This window comes from Aspergillus lentulus (assembly GCF_001445615.1).
Source record: "Aspergillus lentulus DNA, contig: Alt04, strain: IFM 54703, whole genome shotgun sequence".
NCBI classification, from domain to species: Eukaryota; Fungi; Ascomycota; class Eurotiomycetes; order Eurotiales; family Aspergillaceae; genus Aspergillus; species Aspergillus lentulus.
The window spans coordinates 2,145,478-2,163,675 of NW_028322122.1; the positions used below are offsets into that span (position 1 = coordinate 2,145,478).

The following is an 18,198-nucleotide window of genomic DNA, read 5'->3' on the forward strand; positions in this document are numbered from 1 at the left end:
AGCTCCTTCGGGCGAACTCCGGGCACCAAGTGGGATGCAACCCGCGCAGTGGCAGGCTAATTGCTGCATTTGTGCTCTTGTTCCTGCATTAAGTGGAGAGACTATGCAAGAGAAGTGGAGCGTAGCAGGTACGACGGTCGATCTAAATAGGAAAAAAAGGGGTAGCTCTGAAGCTCAACTGGAGCTTTCGCAGGCTGGAAGCGAGCGCCCCTCCACGTAGATTTGCTACCTCGAGAGGAAATTTGGAAGAGCATTTCGAGAAAGTATGAGATAAGGGGAAACATAATAACTTCTTGAAATCGCTTGATTCACTAAATTTACCACTATTAATGACATACATACATGTAAAGAAAAGAATTGACTCTATGTAGAGACAAATGAGAGAAAAAAAAAAGTCTATAATACTGTTAAAAAAAGGTAACCAGCCGAAGCCCAGCCCTATGCATGTATGCTCAAGTGATATCCAGATGAGAAATTAGTAGTGAGTAATCAAGCGTCTACTCATCTTCCTCCTCCACCTCGGCACGAGCACCAAGAGTGTAGTAGGACTTGCCGTTGTTATCGGTCTCATGCTCGATAGCCAGCTTGGAGAGGTGGGCAATCATGTTCTCGATCTTGGTGTCAGCCTTGGAGCGGGTCTTACGGCCGAGGTTGTCAAGGGCGGGAATGATGGTGAGGATGTAGTAAACAACGGCGATGATAATAGTGACACCAATGGAGTAACCCCAGATAACAACGACGGTGACGATGTCGACATCGCCGTTGACGGAGAACTCGGCGTGGCTGGGAGGGCTGGTCTGGCGGTAGTCACCGGAGAGCCAGCCGAAGACACAGAAGAGGGTGGCAAGCACATCGACAACGAAGATGGCGCCAACCAGCTGCCAAGAAGGCCAGGTCTTACCACCACGGGTAACAAAGATGAGCCAGTTCTCGGTAAGGGCGACCTCAAGGAAGATCATCTCCTGAGGAGAACCGAAGTTCTGGATGAGACCACCGTTGTTCAGGAAGAGGGCAGCACGCATGATCCAGGTGGCACCAGCAAGCAAGATACCGAGGACGACGGAGATGACCCAGATCTTAGGCAATTGCCACTCGACAGGGCGCATTTCGTAGTGGGCATTGTCGTAGGCAACGGCGATGGTGGCCAGATCAGCGAACAGGGCGATGAAGACAACAAGTTCGGAGTTGAGGGTCTCATCAATGATGATCATGGAGGTGACAAGGTAGATCTCAAGGTGGAGACAGAGGGCAATACGGTACTGAATGTAGGCCTTCATACGCTGGAAGATCTGACGGGCAAGCTTGATGGCATCGACGATGGTGCTGAGACCGGGGGCAAGGAAGACGATATCAGCAGCGGCCTGGGCAGCCTCAGTGGAACCCTCGACGGCAATACCACAGTCAGCCTTCTTCAGAGAGGGAGCGTCGTTGACACCGTCACCAGTCATGGCAGTCAAGTGACCACGCTGCTGCAACATCTCGACGACCTGGTATTTGTGCTCGGGGAAGACCTCAGCGAAACCATCAGCCTTCTCGACGAGGTCGTGCTGGGCAGAGCCGGCAAGACCACCGTGGATCAAACGCTCGGAGTCGTAAACCTTGGTGCTCAGAGCAAGCATCTTGCAGGTTTCCTTGGCAATGGCAAGGGCATCACCAGTCAACATCTTGACGGACAGACCGAGGTGCTGAGCCTCAGCGATGGTGTGGGCAGTATCCTCACGAGGGGGGTCGAACATGGGGTACATGCCGAGCAGTTGCCAGGGCTCGCCCTCCTTCTGGACGGCAACACCAAGGGAACGGAAACCACGGCGAGCGAACTCAGCGGCCTTCTCACGGAACTTGGCCGCCTCCTCCTCAGAGCACTGAGACATGTTCAGGATAGCCTTGGGGGCACCCTTAGCACAGACGTAGCGGACACCGTCGCAAGTGCAGACAGTGGTGATACGCTTGGAGACGGGGTCGAAAGGAGTGTACTTCTCAGTAACCCAGTTGCGGGAGAGAATCTCACGGGCCTTGGGGTAGCGACGGAGGGTAAGGATGGTAACCTTGTCAATGGGGTCGAGGTTCTTGACGTTGTGGTTGGAGGCAATAGCAGCAACGGCCATCATCCAGTTGACATCGACACCCTCGTTGACGTAGGGCTCACGGATGGAGAGCTGGTTAGCAGTGAGAGTACCGGTCTTGTCAGAGCAGAGGATGTCGACACCAGCAAGAGACTCAATGGCAGTGAGCTTCTGGACGATGGCCTTCTGCTCGGCAAGGTAAGCGGCACCGACGGCGAGGGTGGTGGTGGTGACGACGGGCAGACCGACGGGAACACCAATAATCAGGAGAATAAGGGTGTAGTGGAGCAGGTTGTTGTCCTCGTGCTCAGGAGTAGCGATCTTGAGGTGACGGTAGAAACCACCAATCCAAGCGGCGAGAATCCAGAACATGACGAGAACGAGCAGAGTAGTACCGATGTTGTCCATGACAGCCTTGAAGTGACCCTGGTCCTTGGCACCCTGCACGAGAGCAGCGGTCTTACCGACGAAGGACTGCTTAGCGGTGGCGGTAACGACGGCGTAGGCCTTACCACGCTTGCAACCAGTGGTATAGTAGCAAGTGTCGGCCATGTACTTGTCGACAGCGAGAGATTCACCAGTGATGGCGGACTGGTCAACGGCAATGAGGGAGACACCAACACGGGCCTCGATGCCACCGTCTTCGTCGTCCTCATCATCCTTCTCCTTGAGGGTATCATCGTTGGCACTGGCGAGGTACTCCTTGTAGGTCTCGAACATCTCGGGCTTGTCGTAGTCGCAGATCAGGCGAACATCGGCGGGAATGACGGTACCTTCCTCAACAACGATCTGTAATGAAAGGATGAATTAGTCCAGGTCAAGGCGCTGGAAGATATGGAGATCAGTCAACTCACAATATCACCAGTAACCAGCTCACGAGCCAGGATTTCCTGCTCCTGACCATCACGGATAACAACAGCCTTCATAGCAATATCACCCTTAAGACTGGCGACAACGTCGGCAGCCTGCTTCTCCTGGTACCAACCGACGGTAGCGTTGAGCATAAGGATACCGCAAATGACACCCAGATCGATCCAGTCACGAAGACCAGCAGCCAAAAGAACAGCCAATTCCATAACTGGACAATGACAATCGTCAGCATTGTCTCTTGGGAAGGACAGTCCTCCGCCCCTGAAAGGATTGGTAACATACCATAGAGAATAGGACCACGGAAGTAACCAATGAACTGAACGAAGAAGTTGGTCTTCTCGGTTGTCAGTTCGTTCCAGCCAGCCTTCTTGCGACGCATCTCAATTTCGCTGGAGGGGAGACCAGTGCGCAGGTCGGTTTCGAGCCATTCGTCGGGGCAGACAAAGGCGCCGCCAGTATCAGCCTCCTTCCTCCAGAAAGCGTACCAGGGCTTCTTCTTCTCCTGGAGGCTTCTAGCACCGGCACTGGAGGTCGAGCCGCGACGGCCATCGCGAGCAGTCGAGATGTAACGGTTCAGAGCAGTGTACTCATCGAGGTTGCCTTCATTTTCAGCGTGACGAGAATGGTCACCATTCTCCACGTCGGGAGCATAGGAGATCCTCCGCTCCGCCATTGTTGCTTCGGCTCACAAAGCCTTTGGAACCCAACGATATGAGCAGATGCAAACAAGAAATGGCAGGAATGGCAAGAGTCGGAATATTCCTATAGAGAAGAAAAGAAGGAGAAAGAGGAGGGGAATGAAGGCGAGGGGGGACGGGAGAATGTATCCTTTAATATTTGGGGGGATTTGCATGGGAGCAGCACAAACACGTCTCCCGAGCTCTAACGGGCGACCTTCCCTGTGCGTAAACCCACTTTTTTTTTCCTTTTCTTTTTTCTTTTTCTTTTTTTCTTTTTTTTTTATTAATTAAAAAGGGAAAAATAAATCCTTGTTGTCGATGGAGTAGTGCGACCGGATAAGGTTTAGCCTGTATAGCCCACACCCTCTCGAAGGTTTAGAGTGAATATGGCTCTTTTGCCTCCTCGGATTGTTTTTTTCACGCCTTTTTTTTTTCTGGACTTTTTTTACCTCTTCCTTTTCTCCCATCCTCTTGTTTCCCTCGCACACACGATTTGTGCTTAATGGTACGCCCGGCTTTTTCCTTTGCCTTCTTTTCCTTCTCTGCGGGCTTCTTCTCCAACCGGGCAAAGTGGATCCTTTGCTAAATGCGGTTTAGGCTCGACATGCCGCAAAACCTGACTTTTCCTTAAAGATCACAATGATATGGTACTATCTTACCAGCGGTACAGCGCTCTGTAGCATCATTGCTCACTCTCCTATGCACGATGCACTCGTATCGTCTGTTGCTTCGTAGAGCGGCGGATCGGTGCCGACTGCCGAGTTCGCCCCCCCCAAAATCCTCCACCCTCCAGACCATTACGGTAAATCCGACTCCATACGGACAGTACGGAGTAGAAGAACATCTGGGGCACAGTCTTCGGGTGAATGAGGACTCTGCTAGCATTACATCTGTGATACATGATTGTAAGATACCGTCGGGAATATCGGCCAGCCAGCTCGATCAAGCCTATCTCGGAATAGGCGAAACGAAATTCCATACGGTATGACTGGTTACCGTCTGCGGCTGGCTTCTCGTTAATTTTGCCCATCCAACATCATCTTTCCCTCATCTTAACTATGCGCGATTTTCTTGACTCTGCGGATGAGGTCTGAGACGCGCCTTCAGTATCATGACCTAACGCCTAGAAATCCTATTCATGACTATTTGCAACAGAAATTGGAGACCGCTGAAGTACGGGAAAGGGACAAGAAGACGCTATCAGCTTATTATTGTTGGACTAAAATGTGGTCTCATCATTTTGTTGTCTAGCTATGCAGCGTGACAGTCGGACATTGAGGTCATCCTTCATTCCCTTGCACAGGGAAAAATGTTGTACTTACCTGGTAGTCTTTGGAGCAAGAAAACAAACAGAGCAAACCCATACCAACATATTTCTTCTTCCAGTGTTATGGTCCGATGCCAGGGCACCGTACCGAAATACCTGCGGTTACCGGTACCACAGGACGCAGGGCCGTCCTACCCGATCTTGGAACCACGAGTTCAGTAAGATAGGAACGCAAGGGGTAGGAGGGCCTTTTCCTCAACCAAGTTCCGCCAGGTATGGTCAAAACAAACACTTTTCCCTGGCCGATGATGACGATTGCGTCGACTATCTTGTACGTAAATACCGTAGGTGTCTTTTGGCTTTCGATAAATCAGCGATGCCAATAACGATTCAATTGACATGGCTTGATGTGATGCCATTCAGAACGTGCCCGGTTTCTAAAAGGTAGAGCACTGTTTCAGCTGTACACAGTACATACCCATACAAAAATAAAATACATTATGTCATCCAGGATAATCATTATTTGTCGTGAGTATTATTATTCTTTATCAGCTTCGTTATCTCTAGGACTTTTGCCGTATGGCCACGCACGCAGTACCATTGTCACCACGGCCCAAACAGGTACTCTTAATTTAAATGGTTTAACCAACTTTCCTCGACATCAGACTAAAACTCAACCCAGGGTCGATCGCTCTGTGTGCGTGCAATGACTGGTCACCCAGACCCCTCCACCCCTCCTTATTTTTCCTTGCACCAATCGCCCATCTGTCTAATCCTGATTGAGTTTCGTACCGCCTTGTCTCGTGGAGTGCATTTTCCCACGCCCACGAGCGTCATTTTATCTGAGTGGTGGACAAGTTGGGCCCAGCCCACAAGGCCTCGAGAGAGGCTTCTCTTGGGTCGTCTCCGATTATTTCCCTGTAGTCATAGTAGGTACTATTGGTATTACTATTGAGATATGATCCGCATTTGATTTGCTTGGACAAGCACTGACGGACTCAATCGGCCACTACTCCGGACAAGTAGCTACAAAAGTCAAAGGCTGAATGCGAGCAAATCAGCGCTGTTCCTTTTACTTGAGACAAATGATTTCATGGCAGGTGATTGAGCTCCGTAGTTTGGCCGTCATTGCTACCTATGATATATCTCCTCGGATCAAAGAGTGCAGAGTGCATGTCTGTGACACTTTTTCCCTTGGCTGAGAGGGCTGGCAAACTTTCGTTTGACTGTGCCGACGATGTCAAACCATCTGGTTGACAAGTTGACGCTGGCATGGGCCACATAGAATCTTGGAAGGGTGCAGAGCACATGTAGACACTTTGTACTTCTGTACCGGTGCCCGGAGACTAGAGACAAGGGTTGCTAAAGATCCCTGCCAGATAACCTCGATGGATGATGTTGGTGGTGGCGGACATCGCTCTGGAGGACTGTGTACTTCTACTACCTATCTCTCTATCCGGTAGCGCACCCATTCTGATTGCTCGCTCATGGGCATTCCGACCATCCACGATTAAGCTGAGGTACCGAGTTTGCCGTCATCATAACGATATAGACGCCAGCCAACGCTCGACAGAATCCGAATTTTCTCCATGCAGTATCTACACCGTAAGTTGGTCGGGATACGGCAACAAAAAAAAGGAAAGTAAAAAAAGGGAGCAAAAGGAAAAAAAATCTTTGACTATGGTCTTCAACCTCTTATCAGAACGGCGACGTCAAACCAGTTGCCTCCCAGGGCTGACACTGACTGGGAGGATTCCATGCATATGCCATTGCCATGATCTCGTCACCTCCACGTCTTTACTTTCGACATCGGCTGACACCGTGCATCTGCTCGCTCGTAATTCGGAGACTTTTTTATTTCTTCTGGCCTGTAAATCTTGTCTCTGCTTCCCATTACCGCTCCAGGCAATGTGGAACATGGAAGTTCCATGATCGTAGTGAAGCCCAAATCTCATCAAGCTTTCATCGCGCATAAGGCTTGTCTCATCATAGGTGATGGCAGCAGTTCAGCCAACGGTGGTGGTTGGATTTCAGTATATCGCCAAGTATATACCTTAGTATCCCCAGGTTTTTATGAGCACTGCACGGTCACTATCTCCAGTCTCCAGGAATCCGGAGAAGGCCGGAGTCTGGAGAGCTGTCACTGGCTGTCCGGTGGCTCCTGTCGTTCAAATATAGATGCCTATTCCAAGTCATGGTGCGGGATGGGTCATTGCGAACGAAAATAACCTTTTCTATGCTTAAAATAATCCCTTGTTCTTCGCCTACCAGATCTTGGTTCAGATTGCTACCTATTGTCTGCCTTGTAGGAAAATGAGGGGATTCAAAAGGCTAGACGGTTCGTCATGTTTTCTTTTTCGCTACCCCCAAACCCAGCCCCAGGTTTTCAAGGGTCCGATGCAGTCAAAAAAGCAATAGGCAGCTGGCCGACCATGACAGATGACAAGACAATCGCGTGGCCATCTTCTCCTGCAACTCAAGTCCAGTCGCAGATTACGACGGTTGTTGAGCTGGCACCGTTCTATTCGCTTTGAGGGTCAAAGCCGACTGACTCTAGGGTCTTCAGCTTCGATCTCCGACTCTGGGATACCCCTGAATCCTGACTCTTGACGGCTCCACGACTGGCATACTCTAGTCTCGAAGTCAATTGCCGTGGGGATATCCCTCATCGCTACTACTCCGTAGTAGCTAGCTCTGACGGTCCAAATTTCGCACGGTGAGCCTACTTGGGATGGCGACCGCTACAAAAGGTAAGTATATTCAAGACTACGGAGTATCTAGCTGGATTCAATCGCATGCAGCAGCAAGATACAACCCAGAGCAACAATAATAACTATCTACACGGCAATACTCCGAAATAAAAAAGCGATCCCGTCGTTCCTAGCCTCTGATGAAACATCTTACCAAGTTCGGTTTGGCCGGCGCTTTCCGCGGCTGGCACGAAGCAATATTAATGAATCATGATGCATCCAGGCGGAATAGTCAAGTTCTGGACGGAGGAGCTCGGACTCGTCAGTCTTGAGTTAGTGGCACTACGATTGAAGAGGTTAGGCTAATGAGCGATATTAATTAGTGAGATTATTATTAGCTAGCTGGAGGTCTGGGTTGCATGAGACACTTCTGCTCCGAAGAACCAGCAAAGTTGTTTATTGCGTCCATTTGGGTATCATCAATAACTCTTTCCTGTCACTGCATGGATAACGGTGAGAAGCTAAATTTCTTACTGTCCAAGTCTTCCACCAGAGAATGATCCAACAATCCAAGGCAAACGGATGAAAAATGGTCGTCGTCAGTCAGCTTGTCGACGCTCCATCCTTAGGTAGCCCCGTGCGCAACAGCCCCCTAAACAAACAAATCAGCCACGGCCAGTGACCTGCAGACCTAATCCTGTTACTGCACCTTTTTCGATCAACTTTCTGGGGGATTCTCATCAGTATCGGCCTTTCCTTACCTAGCAGAGTAAGAGCGCGCACGGCAGAGTAATGCACCCACGTCAGCCAAGAGAACAGGAGGTAATGGTCGGGCGATCACTCAGGATGCCATCATCGGCGGATGGTTGCCGGCCATCCCAGCCATCTTATTTTTGCTCGTGAAGTGAAACCGTCGTCATGGTCATAGCGACGTTGCCTCATATTAATATATATGATATTGAATATGATGTCTACCACATTATCATAGTAGACTAGAGTAGTATGTAGCTAGGCTTACGAAACAATGGTACAGGGCTGACTCTCGTCCTCTCTCATAGGACGCTACAATGCAAATGTATGGAGCTGGGAGTGGAGATATCCAAACAACACCGCAAGCTACAAAGGCTCGAAGCGTCTTGAATAGTAACTCTCCACATTGAGCCGTGGAACGAGCGGTTTGATAACGTGTAGTAAGAATTTGGCCTGCACCCTGATATTCGTGTGCCGAGTTCCAGTGCTTTCAAGTTGTCCAACCAGCTTTCAAGTTGTCCAACCAGCAGACTTGAAACCCAAGGTATTAATTTATCCATCCGCACAATGTACAGTTCCGCGTCCATACTCTCGAATCTGATACCCTCACAGTGATTTAATGATAGGGAAATTGTATACCGACAGACCCATGGTTTAGGTAATTATTTCCGCCCTCAAACTCTGTTGATACACATATGCAGCCGAGTCCGAAGCCGGCCCGGTCGCATTCTTATTCTTTGTGCTTCGTGCCCATCATCTAAATATGAATAGACATTCTAACTGCATCAGCATGATCATTTATGGTAGATTAGCTTTGTTGATTACTACGGAGTCTGCCTTAGGGATAATCAACTTCATGTATGGGGCCGTATTCGTACAGCTTGAAAATGCCTCGTCCTTGACCTTTTGCAGTTAGGTTAGGTTAGCATCGCTACGTACTGCGTAAATCCGACCGTGCAGGTTACCATACCAGTTACAGAGGCACATGCCACCCTGCAGGGCAATCACCAACTGGCTACCGGGCTGGCATCTTGCCACTTCCTAGAGTGCTCGTTGTGTCTGATAGGATTACAGTCTGCAACCTACCCAAGACGGACAGGACAGAATCTGCCTGCATTGGGATGTGGATGCAGCGGCAGCGAAAGAAATCCGCTCGCCTGCAGCCGGCGTTTTCTCGACGTTTTCTAGAAACCTTCTGTGGGTGGTGCCATGGTTCAGGATTGAACACCCACGAGTAAAGAGTCGTCATTGGGTCCTTGACTCCATCCTTTTTTTACCTAGCTGCATCGTCGCATCGAGCAATTCTTACTGCCCGACGGTAGCGAAGAATTCCAGTTTTCCCTGCAAATTGAGGTGCAGTTGCAGCGATGAGCCGAATCTGATTATCGTGTTGTCTCAGTCTCACTACTGATGACAGTGATGAGATCATGGGACGGAGTACTTCGTACGGTACTATTGCTCGGTTGATCGGCAAATTTCACCACCACACCGACACCGATGCCGACGTCGACACCGCCGCCATTTTCTGACGATAGATTTGCACACTTTAATAGACACAATACGACCTCTACGTCATATGTTTCTGTGCTCTGTAGTATCCCGTGTCTATCGGTCACCGACAATCATATGAAGCAATTTTGAGGACTATTCCTGACACGGCCGATGACTGATACAGTAGTACTATTGGCGACGGCTATAGCATCCGACTCAAAATACTGAATACTCAAGAGTGATTTGTCTTGACTGCAGATTGTCATTCTGCTTGTGTGCGGCTAAGCTGAGTTACCGATAGGCACTGAGGAGTTTAGAAACACCTAGGGACTACAATGTAGATACGGACACGGAGTAACATTAACGGGAGCGAGGAAAGAGATTCCCGTTTCGGTTAGGCTCGGTGTGCATAGAGTTACGCTGGCGATGTATTTTGCCGATTCAGGCAAGTGACCAGGGGGCCAATTTGCTAAGCTTCAGATGTCAATCCTCAGTTCACTGCTATCTCGAATCTATAGTTGTCTAAAAATAAAGGAAATTGGCTCATGATCATCTACTCATTAAACCAATTAACCAGTAATTCAAAGCATATTCACTGAGCAGCCAGCAAGCGCAAACACTGACGCCGAAGCTCTGACAAATAAGAAATGGCAATAGCGTGGAAATTACCCTGATTACTTCGCGGAGGAGACGAATCCCCGCCTCGCTACTGGCCCCAGTTAAGGATAAATAAGATGAACCGACGCTCATCCCGCGAAAACCGAGACTAACCAGCTAGACCGACTGATTCATTTGGCGCCTGTGTTCTTGGCTTCGCTCTGTGTCCTCGTACCTACAGTAGTCGACTCCATAGTGCCAGTCGGACTGGCCATACTAGCGTCCAAAACGGCAAGTGGGCATCTCCCACTCACCGGTGCTAAATTGCAGCCAGGTACGGATGCAGTAATCAGTCGGCGTTTCCATTGACTAACACTTTAGCGGTTAGTACCATTTGTCGTAGTGGTAATATCGAAGCGCCCCACCGGGACGATCGGCCTGGTTTGCGTGCCAAGCTGTCTCATCGAGGATCCTGGTGAGGGATTTTCTGCAGTCGTGGAGTGGGAGATGGCTGGGTGATTGATTGCATTACACATAGTATGGAGTATGGAGTAAATCAGCGCGGCATCTTTCCCAGGGTATGTCATACCGCAACACCACAATACCGCAACAACTACACAGTAAAGAGGACAAGACAATCCTCGTCTTGGCCCCAAGACGGGCAACTGCCAAATACCAGCTAGAATTGAGCCGTACTCCATAGTCCGCATTCCGTAGTCGTCCCGTCGTCTTCGTATTAGGCAAACTGCGGAGTACGGAGTAGTGGACTGCACCCCATCCTCGGTCAATCGCGCTGCAACCGCACCTGCAGTTCGCTTCACCCTCTGCTAGACAGGCAATTGACATTCTGACATCTTCTGCAGCATCGTGCAGCATTGTGCAGGACACGGGATGAAAATCCCACGCCAACCACGGATTACCAACTAGACACGTTTGCCCTTTATTCTACGGTGCCACGTTCAAGTGCATGCCGTCCACCGCAAAGTGTCGATGCAGAAGGCTAACGTGGCAACTGGCACTGCGAGGTGAATGCACTCTCGGATATCCGACTTTCAAGTCTGCAGTCTGCCCCGAGTCCGAGTCGGGATACTCTACGACTACGGACTACGGAGAATTCTGGAGATATCCCCTCGGGGTAGAAGCACTAAGCACTAGCTAGCGGTGGCAAGCACGTATCTCAGTCTGTAGACTTCGTAAACGATATGGAGTATGGAGTATGGAGAAGAGAGAACATGCTCCATCGCGTTAGACTTAAAATGATGACCGGTCTGGAGGTTTACATAATTGGGGGACTTTTAGTGAATGGCGGCCGTCACAGCAGAGAAAAAAGTACAGCTTGAATGAGCGAAAAAGGACTGGCAATAATCAACAAACAATCGGCATCATCATCCCTCAAAACGATACTCATGGTGAAGAGTATCGCCGGAGAGTTTTCCTATGTCAGTTCGGCATGGCGACTCTGACATCGGTAGGAATTGAAGGTATCGGCCTACACGGCATCGCGGGAATCGGCACGTCGAGAAAACTCAATTGCGGGATATATGATTGGTTTGGCACTACGCAACTGAATCCCTGAGTGAGGCGAACCGTTCTTCCGTTGGATTCTATGGAGATTTGACAACGGGGTTTGTTCGAATTTTTACTGAGGGTCTTATGTGGCCCTACCAGACACAGTTGTCGGTCACGAGCAGAGCGCGGGATTCGGCCATACTATGTGCTGCCTTACTGGGAAGTGGAAACTGAAAATGTACCAAGATTGTGCTCAAGAAACCTGCATAACTTGGCATTGTTAGTCATCAGCATTCCTCAGCTAACTAGGAATTATGTGATGATGCACTTCGCGTCTCCCTTACATCTAACATGCTCATTCCATTCAAAGATAAACCTAAAGCCCGAAGGCCGAGGCCTAGAACATGAGATTGAGACAGCTGCAACAGTCACCACCCAATGCCTCGGATGACAAGATGACAAAGGGGGTACTTCTGGCCGTCTGTTTACGAGAGGTACAGCTTCCCAAAAAAGGTGATCGACAGGTGCGCCCGACATGGGCGCATTGACTATTGCCTTGCGGGTGTCGATCGCTATACGTTTGAAACGATAATTGTCCGATGCTGACTTGCAGTCACATCAGTGTTATCATGCTGAGATATGATGTAAGAGGATGGAGTAATTGCAGCAGATTACCGAGTAGAGAGCCCTCTGATAGGGAGTAATGTACAGAGTAGCTGCACTGCTTCATCTCTCCGACAAGCCTGCGTCCGTCATTCTATCTATAGATTGCTGATGGTGGCTGACGGGGCCAAGAAAACCATATTATACATCAACTGCATTACCCGGCAGGCAAGATCTATCCAAACAACGACGGTTTGACAGTGCGTGATGGCAGTGCCTGCATCGCAAAAGGCCAAGAAGCCCCTGAAAACGATACCGGGAGACGGACTGGCATGATTCGATCCTAGATGCAGATCATCTTAATGATCTCGGAAAGTCTCAGACTCACAGCTCAGTCAGCCCCGTTTCAAATGAGCCGTGCTTCATGATGTCACTTGAGCTGGGCATTTGACGTTCTGTTCTCCGGTGCCTGACTCAATCTGTCCTCGAAGCTGTCAGATCGTCATGCCCATCGCAAGGCGTGACAGGTATCAGTATCATCTATTGGACTATGATTCAAGAAACCGAAAATCGAGACAAGATCAACAGATCATCAACCAAGCCAATAGTTTTATTTCTGCCAAGCATACCGAATCCCCTGATGTTCATCCTGCAGCAAGGAACATGCTTGGCATCTCACTCTTCATCCCCATACGGAGTAGCAGAAACTGATGATATGGGGTATGGAGTACGGAGCAGTCTCAGCTGTCCATCTATCTAGTGATACAACCGCGAAACTTCCCATTTTTGGGTCCTTTCCTCCCAAACTCAAATCATGAGGACAGACAATGCCATGCAGTAGCACAAGAACGATCCCACCTCTTGGCAATCAGTTGCCATCAGTCAGAACAGCAGTAGCACTGCCTCCTTAACTCTGTCCAGCGATATGCGCACATCCTGCATACATACATGTCGTCTCACTACGCAGAAAGTATCCTCATCCTGTAACCTATACCCTCCCAACCAACCATATCCCTTCCATTATCCCCCGCCAAGCCCTGCACTGCATTCCCTCCCTTCTTCTATCGGCTTGGCAAGCCCTCCATTTCCCCCTTGGGGCAATCAGACCTGTCTGCGTGTCTGGCGAGGTATCACGGGGGGCCATCGTGTCGGTTCATTTCATTTTCGCACATACGCTGCTGTGCTGCATTGGAGTCTTGGCGCGCTCCCTTGATAATCTGTTTACCTGGCATATGCGGATCTTCCCCGAGCCAGCGAAGCGTAATCACTGGTCTACCCCGTAAATAGATGATTGATGTGGCAGGTGTGGTGCACATTGACAGGATAGGTATGACAATCCTCTTGGCACGGGGCGGACGGGCGACACTCGAGTTGCAATGTTGCAATATCTGGATAGTGAGTTTGACACTGCGGGTGAATTCGGAGAGATAATCTTAGTTACACGGTGTAGATGGTTGTTGGCTTGTCAGTTGGCATTCTCTCCCACTCTGTGTAATGCTTGTCTTGGAAGTGAGGAGGGATCTTGGCGGTGGTGAGAGGTATGCAAGGTGAGAGTATAGTTGGGAGAGTGGAAATGAATGTATTCATATTCATATTCATATTAATGTTAATCAGACTCGAGAGTAGGATGAAGTTTGTCTGCTCCGTGCATGTTATACTACTGTAGTATGGGCTTCACTGCAGATTTTCTCTGCGCTGGAGTTATTATACTATGTTGTGAAGCACTCTTTTATAGGTTATATACAGGTAGTATGTATAGGTTGTAAATTCAACAGAAAAGTATAGTGGTGATATAGTAGCTTTTACATTGGGTTGCAAACCACAAGATATGTATAAAGTGATATATATAACTTTTTTATAATGTGTAGTTGCAATCCTAGATGCTTCTATATACTAGTTTATATATTGTGCGACGTTCAGAAGAGATATCCATGTTAGTGGAGTGGATGGACAGAAATATATATCTACACTCCTATTCGCAGATGTCATAGATATTGTGCTAATACATTAAGATGACAAGAGCAGGCAGATATATATCAGAAAGCCACTTCAACAGTGGGACACAGCATTTAATGTGCTCAGACATGAGATCTTGTGGTTACGCATTGCAGTTGTGGTCGATGGAGCTGTCACTAGGCCAAAGATCCTAGATGGAGTTGCTCTCGAGCCTCGCTTGTCAACCCAGGGGATACGACTAAGCGCAGACTGCGTTGAATGCCAGCTGATACATGTCACGGCCTCATAGCAGAGGTTCGTGACTGCATCGCCATCCAATGGATATACTTCCTTCTGATCAAAATGTGATCTTGATGCCCACCGTACAAGGCACCAGAGTCCCAGGCATAAGCCTCTCGATGGCGAATTTGGCCCGCCAACCCGTGCAGTGACCCGGCAGAAGAACAGCCGGATCAAGCTTCTTCAGGTCTTTGATGGTACTCTCCGTCTGCTGCTCCTCACTAGTGGCCAGATGGAAGCCTCCCACAACCGCATGAAGGGGAACAGAACCATCCAGACATTCAACTGCATGCTTGGCCGCGTTGACCACCCCAGCATGGCTGCAGCCTGTGAACATGACGATTCCTTTCCCTGGTGCAGTCAGCATCTGAACAACTGTTGAATGAACCACGCCTGTACATGGCCAACATGCCTTTCAGATTACACATCAGGAACCGTTCGTCAGCAATGAGTTCGTCGGAAAACCAATCATTATCCTCGTGGCTGAAGCGCATCCCTCCTTTCAGCCCGTTCTCGTAGGCAGTTTGCCGAGGGATTTCGCCAGATACGAAAAAGAAATTATCGAGAACAGTGTGCGCTTCATCATGTTTGTCGACCACCGCGCCAGCTGCCTCGATCTCCTCGAACGTGGGATCAGCTTGGAGGGATATGAGCTTCTGACCGATAGCCATCCCGCGATAGTCAGGGCGAGAAGGGTGCAAATCTACCGACAGGCCCCCGGCACGGCCCTTGTCCTGCTTGGCCTCGTTGACCAAGCGAATCGCGCGCAGAAGACCACCTGAGCATCGTCAACCGCTATCCAACGAGCCGCAACTGCCTTCGAACAAACCCGAGTGATCCCTATGCCAATGCGACAACTGAATAACCTTTACCGAGGCAAGATCCGCTCGTAGCCGCTTCGCGTTCCTCTCCCAAGCATCTTCCTCCGGGCCTGCATCGAAGAGCACTGAGTGGCTCACGTCACCTTTCGTCGCGGTCTGCGAGGACTCAGCGTCGTCTGAAAGTTTGTGTTAGTGACAGTCGACTTACCACTAGTATTGACAAGCCGTGCGCAGAACAGCAGATGTCTTCCATTCTCAGCTCATTCTGAGCGTCACCCCTGTCCTTGAGGTCGTGAGGCGACCCCGTGGCAAGGCTACCCATCAGCCCGGAGACGTGGACGGTGTCTGGCGCGGCGGGCGACAAGGGGTCGAGCTCATTGTCGATTATGACGAGTGCTTCGAGAGAGTCAATCTCTACGAGGTTAGAGCTGGGCATCTTGCTTATAATGGACGATGTGTCGATGAGGAAGATCTTGTTGCATGGAGGGGTAATGATAAAGGGGATATGCAGGCGCAGGCTGCAGCAGGTGAGGGCTAGGCCTCGTGGTGCACAAGGCCTTGTTGATAATGTCACCCTAGACTACTTGATCTTTGAGAAGGGAATTTTTTTTTGTTTTATTTACTTGACATTCAAGGGCAAAAGTTCAATGTTAGATACTTGTTTGGCGGACATTTAGAGATATATATTCGTGCTTATTACCTCATACTGAGGTCGGACTTTGACCCACCGTACAGTTCCATCATTACCCTATCGTAAATACTCCAGAAAACATAGAGATGAATGTATGTACTGTATCATATACGGATGCTCTTCTCACAGCATTCTAGCCTTCTTCGAGTCTACAATTATTGAATGGTCAAAGACGCTACCTGCTTCTTGAGCGTCAAGCTCGTAGGTTGGAAGAATATCCAGGGGAAGTCCTCATTGCATTTTTCAACCCTGACGTCCTCACTATCTGGTGAGACAAGGACCGCTTTTGTCATTAAGAACGGGCCAAGGGTTGTATCTGGACAAGTACTGAAGCTGAAGACACCGACGAGTCCACCAAAACCGAGCCCGTCCACACTCTGGAGCTGTGCGAGCAAGAGCAAAAGCAAGAGCTGAAGGTATCAGTTGAACCTACCATGAACGGGGTAGCGCCATAAAGCAGCTGTCAACGAGTCTCTGAGAGTCTCTGCGATCTGAAGATTGGCCCACAAGGAACGTAGTGGGCATAGCCAGCTGGCTTCTGTCAGACCCTTAGGTCAGGATCAAGTTTTCATTATCGCTCATACTTGTGATGAGCAATACTAGAGCTGAGCATGATGCTTTGCTGCAGCGCATAATGTGTCGGCGAAGCTGGGTGGAAGGCTGGGAGCAGTATCTTCTTTAAGGAAAAGGGTATAGTATTCTGCTTCCTGGAGTCAATATTACCCCAGATCCACAGGTTCTGTCTGATTTGACCATTTGCCTGGAGAATAAACCAATTGACATACCACAATTTCTGTAGTTAAATCGAGAAAAAGCGCTCAGGGACACAGAGTTGACCCCAGTGACTTCTGTCCTGAGGCTGATGGTACAGCCAGTAGAGTGCTCAGGCAAGAAAAGCTGCACAAACCAGAAGCTCAGTGAAGTCTGTCATACTCTGATCAGCAAGTACGACGAAGTGGCTCATGGGTATTCTAGAAATGGATTACCTCTGGCTGAAAAGCTTCAATTCGTAACAGCACCTCGGTAGTGGTTGATGATGGAACCCCATACTGCGGGGAAATCCGTAGCGACGATCAATCTCCAATCTTTGGCTCAAGACTCAAGTAAGATCAATCAACATGACCACGGTCACTGGTAAGTCAATAACTCCATCATCCATCTTCCTTTCTGATTTCTTCCAGTTCATTCAACCTGATCCTCGTCCACCGCAGTGGATGAACCTACCTACAATGCGCTTCCTCCTCCTCCCCGTCCTCCTCCTCCTGCTCAGCGCATCCACCGCAACCGCCAAACTCGCCCCAACATGTTTCAAAGTCGTCGCCGCACTCGTCAGCCGGCCAGGCGACCTGTACGAGAAATTTCAGCGTGAGATCTGCGACAAGGGCTGTCAGCCGACCGTCCCACACTGGGACCTGTGGACGCGCAACAACACCTTCCTGCCGGCCGTCCGCAGCGTGATGAAGCGGTTGGACGTACCCCGACAGGAAGAAGCGATGGTGCGATTGGGCGATGACGCAGCGAAGATCATTAAACAGCGGTGTGGTCCGATGCTGGAGGGCAAACATATCTGTGCGGACCCGGAGACGCTGGCGGCGTTTGGGAATTGCTTCAAGAAGACCTTTGTGCGGTCGGCTATTACGAATCTACCGGCGCTGTTGCCCATGGTGTCGGAAGAACTGTGTCGAGAGCAGTACGCTTATCTCAAGGATGATCAGTTGTGGGAGGAGACGATTCCGAATAATATGAGAGATTATGCGGCTGTTTGTCGGGATTTGGGGAATACTGGGAATACGGAGAGTGTACAGGGGCAATTGGATGAGGGGAGTTATGATAATGATGAATTATAGCCTCATGATCCTTTTAATTCTACATACCCCCTGTTATGGTAATAATAATAATGATAACTGATGTTGTGAAATTCCTATCAAAAG

At 49.5% G+C, this 18,198-nt stretch overlaps 3 protein-coding genes across 3 annotated transcripts; 1 reads left to right on the forward strand and 2 right to left on the reverse strand.

The window, feature by feature from the left end:
- Positions 1-497: 497 nt before the first annotated feature.
- Positions 498-3,606, reverse strand: ALT_2000 (plasma-membrane proton-efflux P-type ATPase; the record flags this gene model as incomplete). Its single annotated transcript, XM_033557988.2, has 3 exons — positions 498-2,852; positions 2,918-3,141; positions 3,216-3,606. The coding sequence occupies 3 exons, from the start codon at positions 3,604-3,606 to the stop codon at positions 498-500; spliced, it is 2,970 nt and encodes a 989-aa protein (XP_033413879.1).
- An 11,207-nt stretch (positions 3,607-14,813) lies between these two features.
- ALT_2001 (MBL fold metallo-hydrolase) lies at positions 14,814-16,012 on the reverse strand (the record flags this gene model as incomplete). Its single annotated transcript, XM_089599242.1, has 4 exons — positions 14,814-15,106; positions 15,180-15,533; positions 15,585-15,732; positions 15,785-16,012. 4 exons carry the CDS (start codon positions 16,010-16,012, stop codon positions 14,814-14,816), a joined length of 1,023 nt encoding a protein of 340 aa, XP_089456388.1.
- A 1,373-nt stretch (positions 16,013-17,385) lies between these two features.
- ALT_2002 (uncharacterized protein) lies at positions 17,386-18,114 on the forward strand (the record flags this gene model as incomplete). The annotated part of the gene is made up of 1 exon (XM_033557986.2): positions 17,386-18,114. The coding sequence occupies one exon, from the start codon at positions 17,386-17,388 to the stop codon at positions 18,112-18,114; it is 729 nt and encodes a 242-aa protein (XP_033413877.2).
- Between the last annotated feature and the right edge of the window lie 84 nt (positions 18,115-18,198).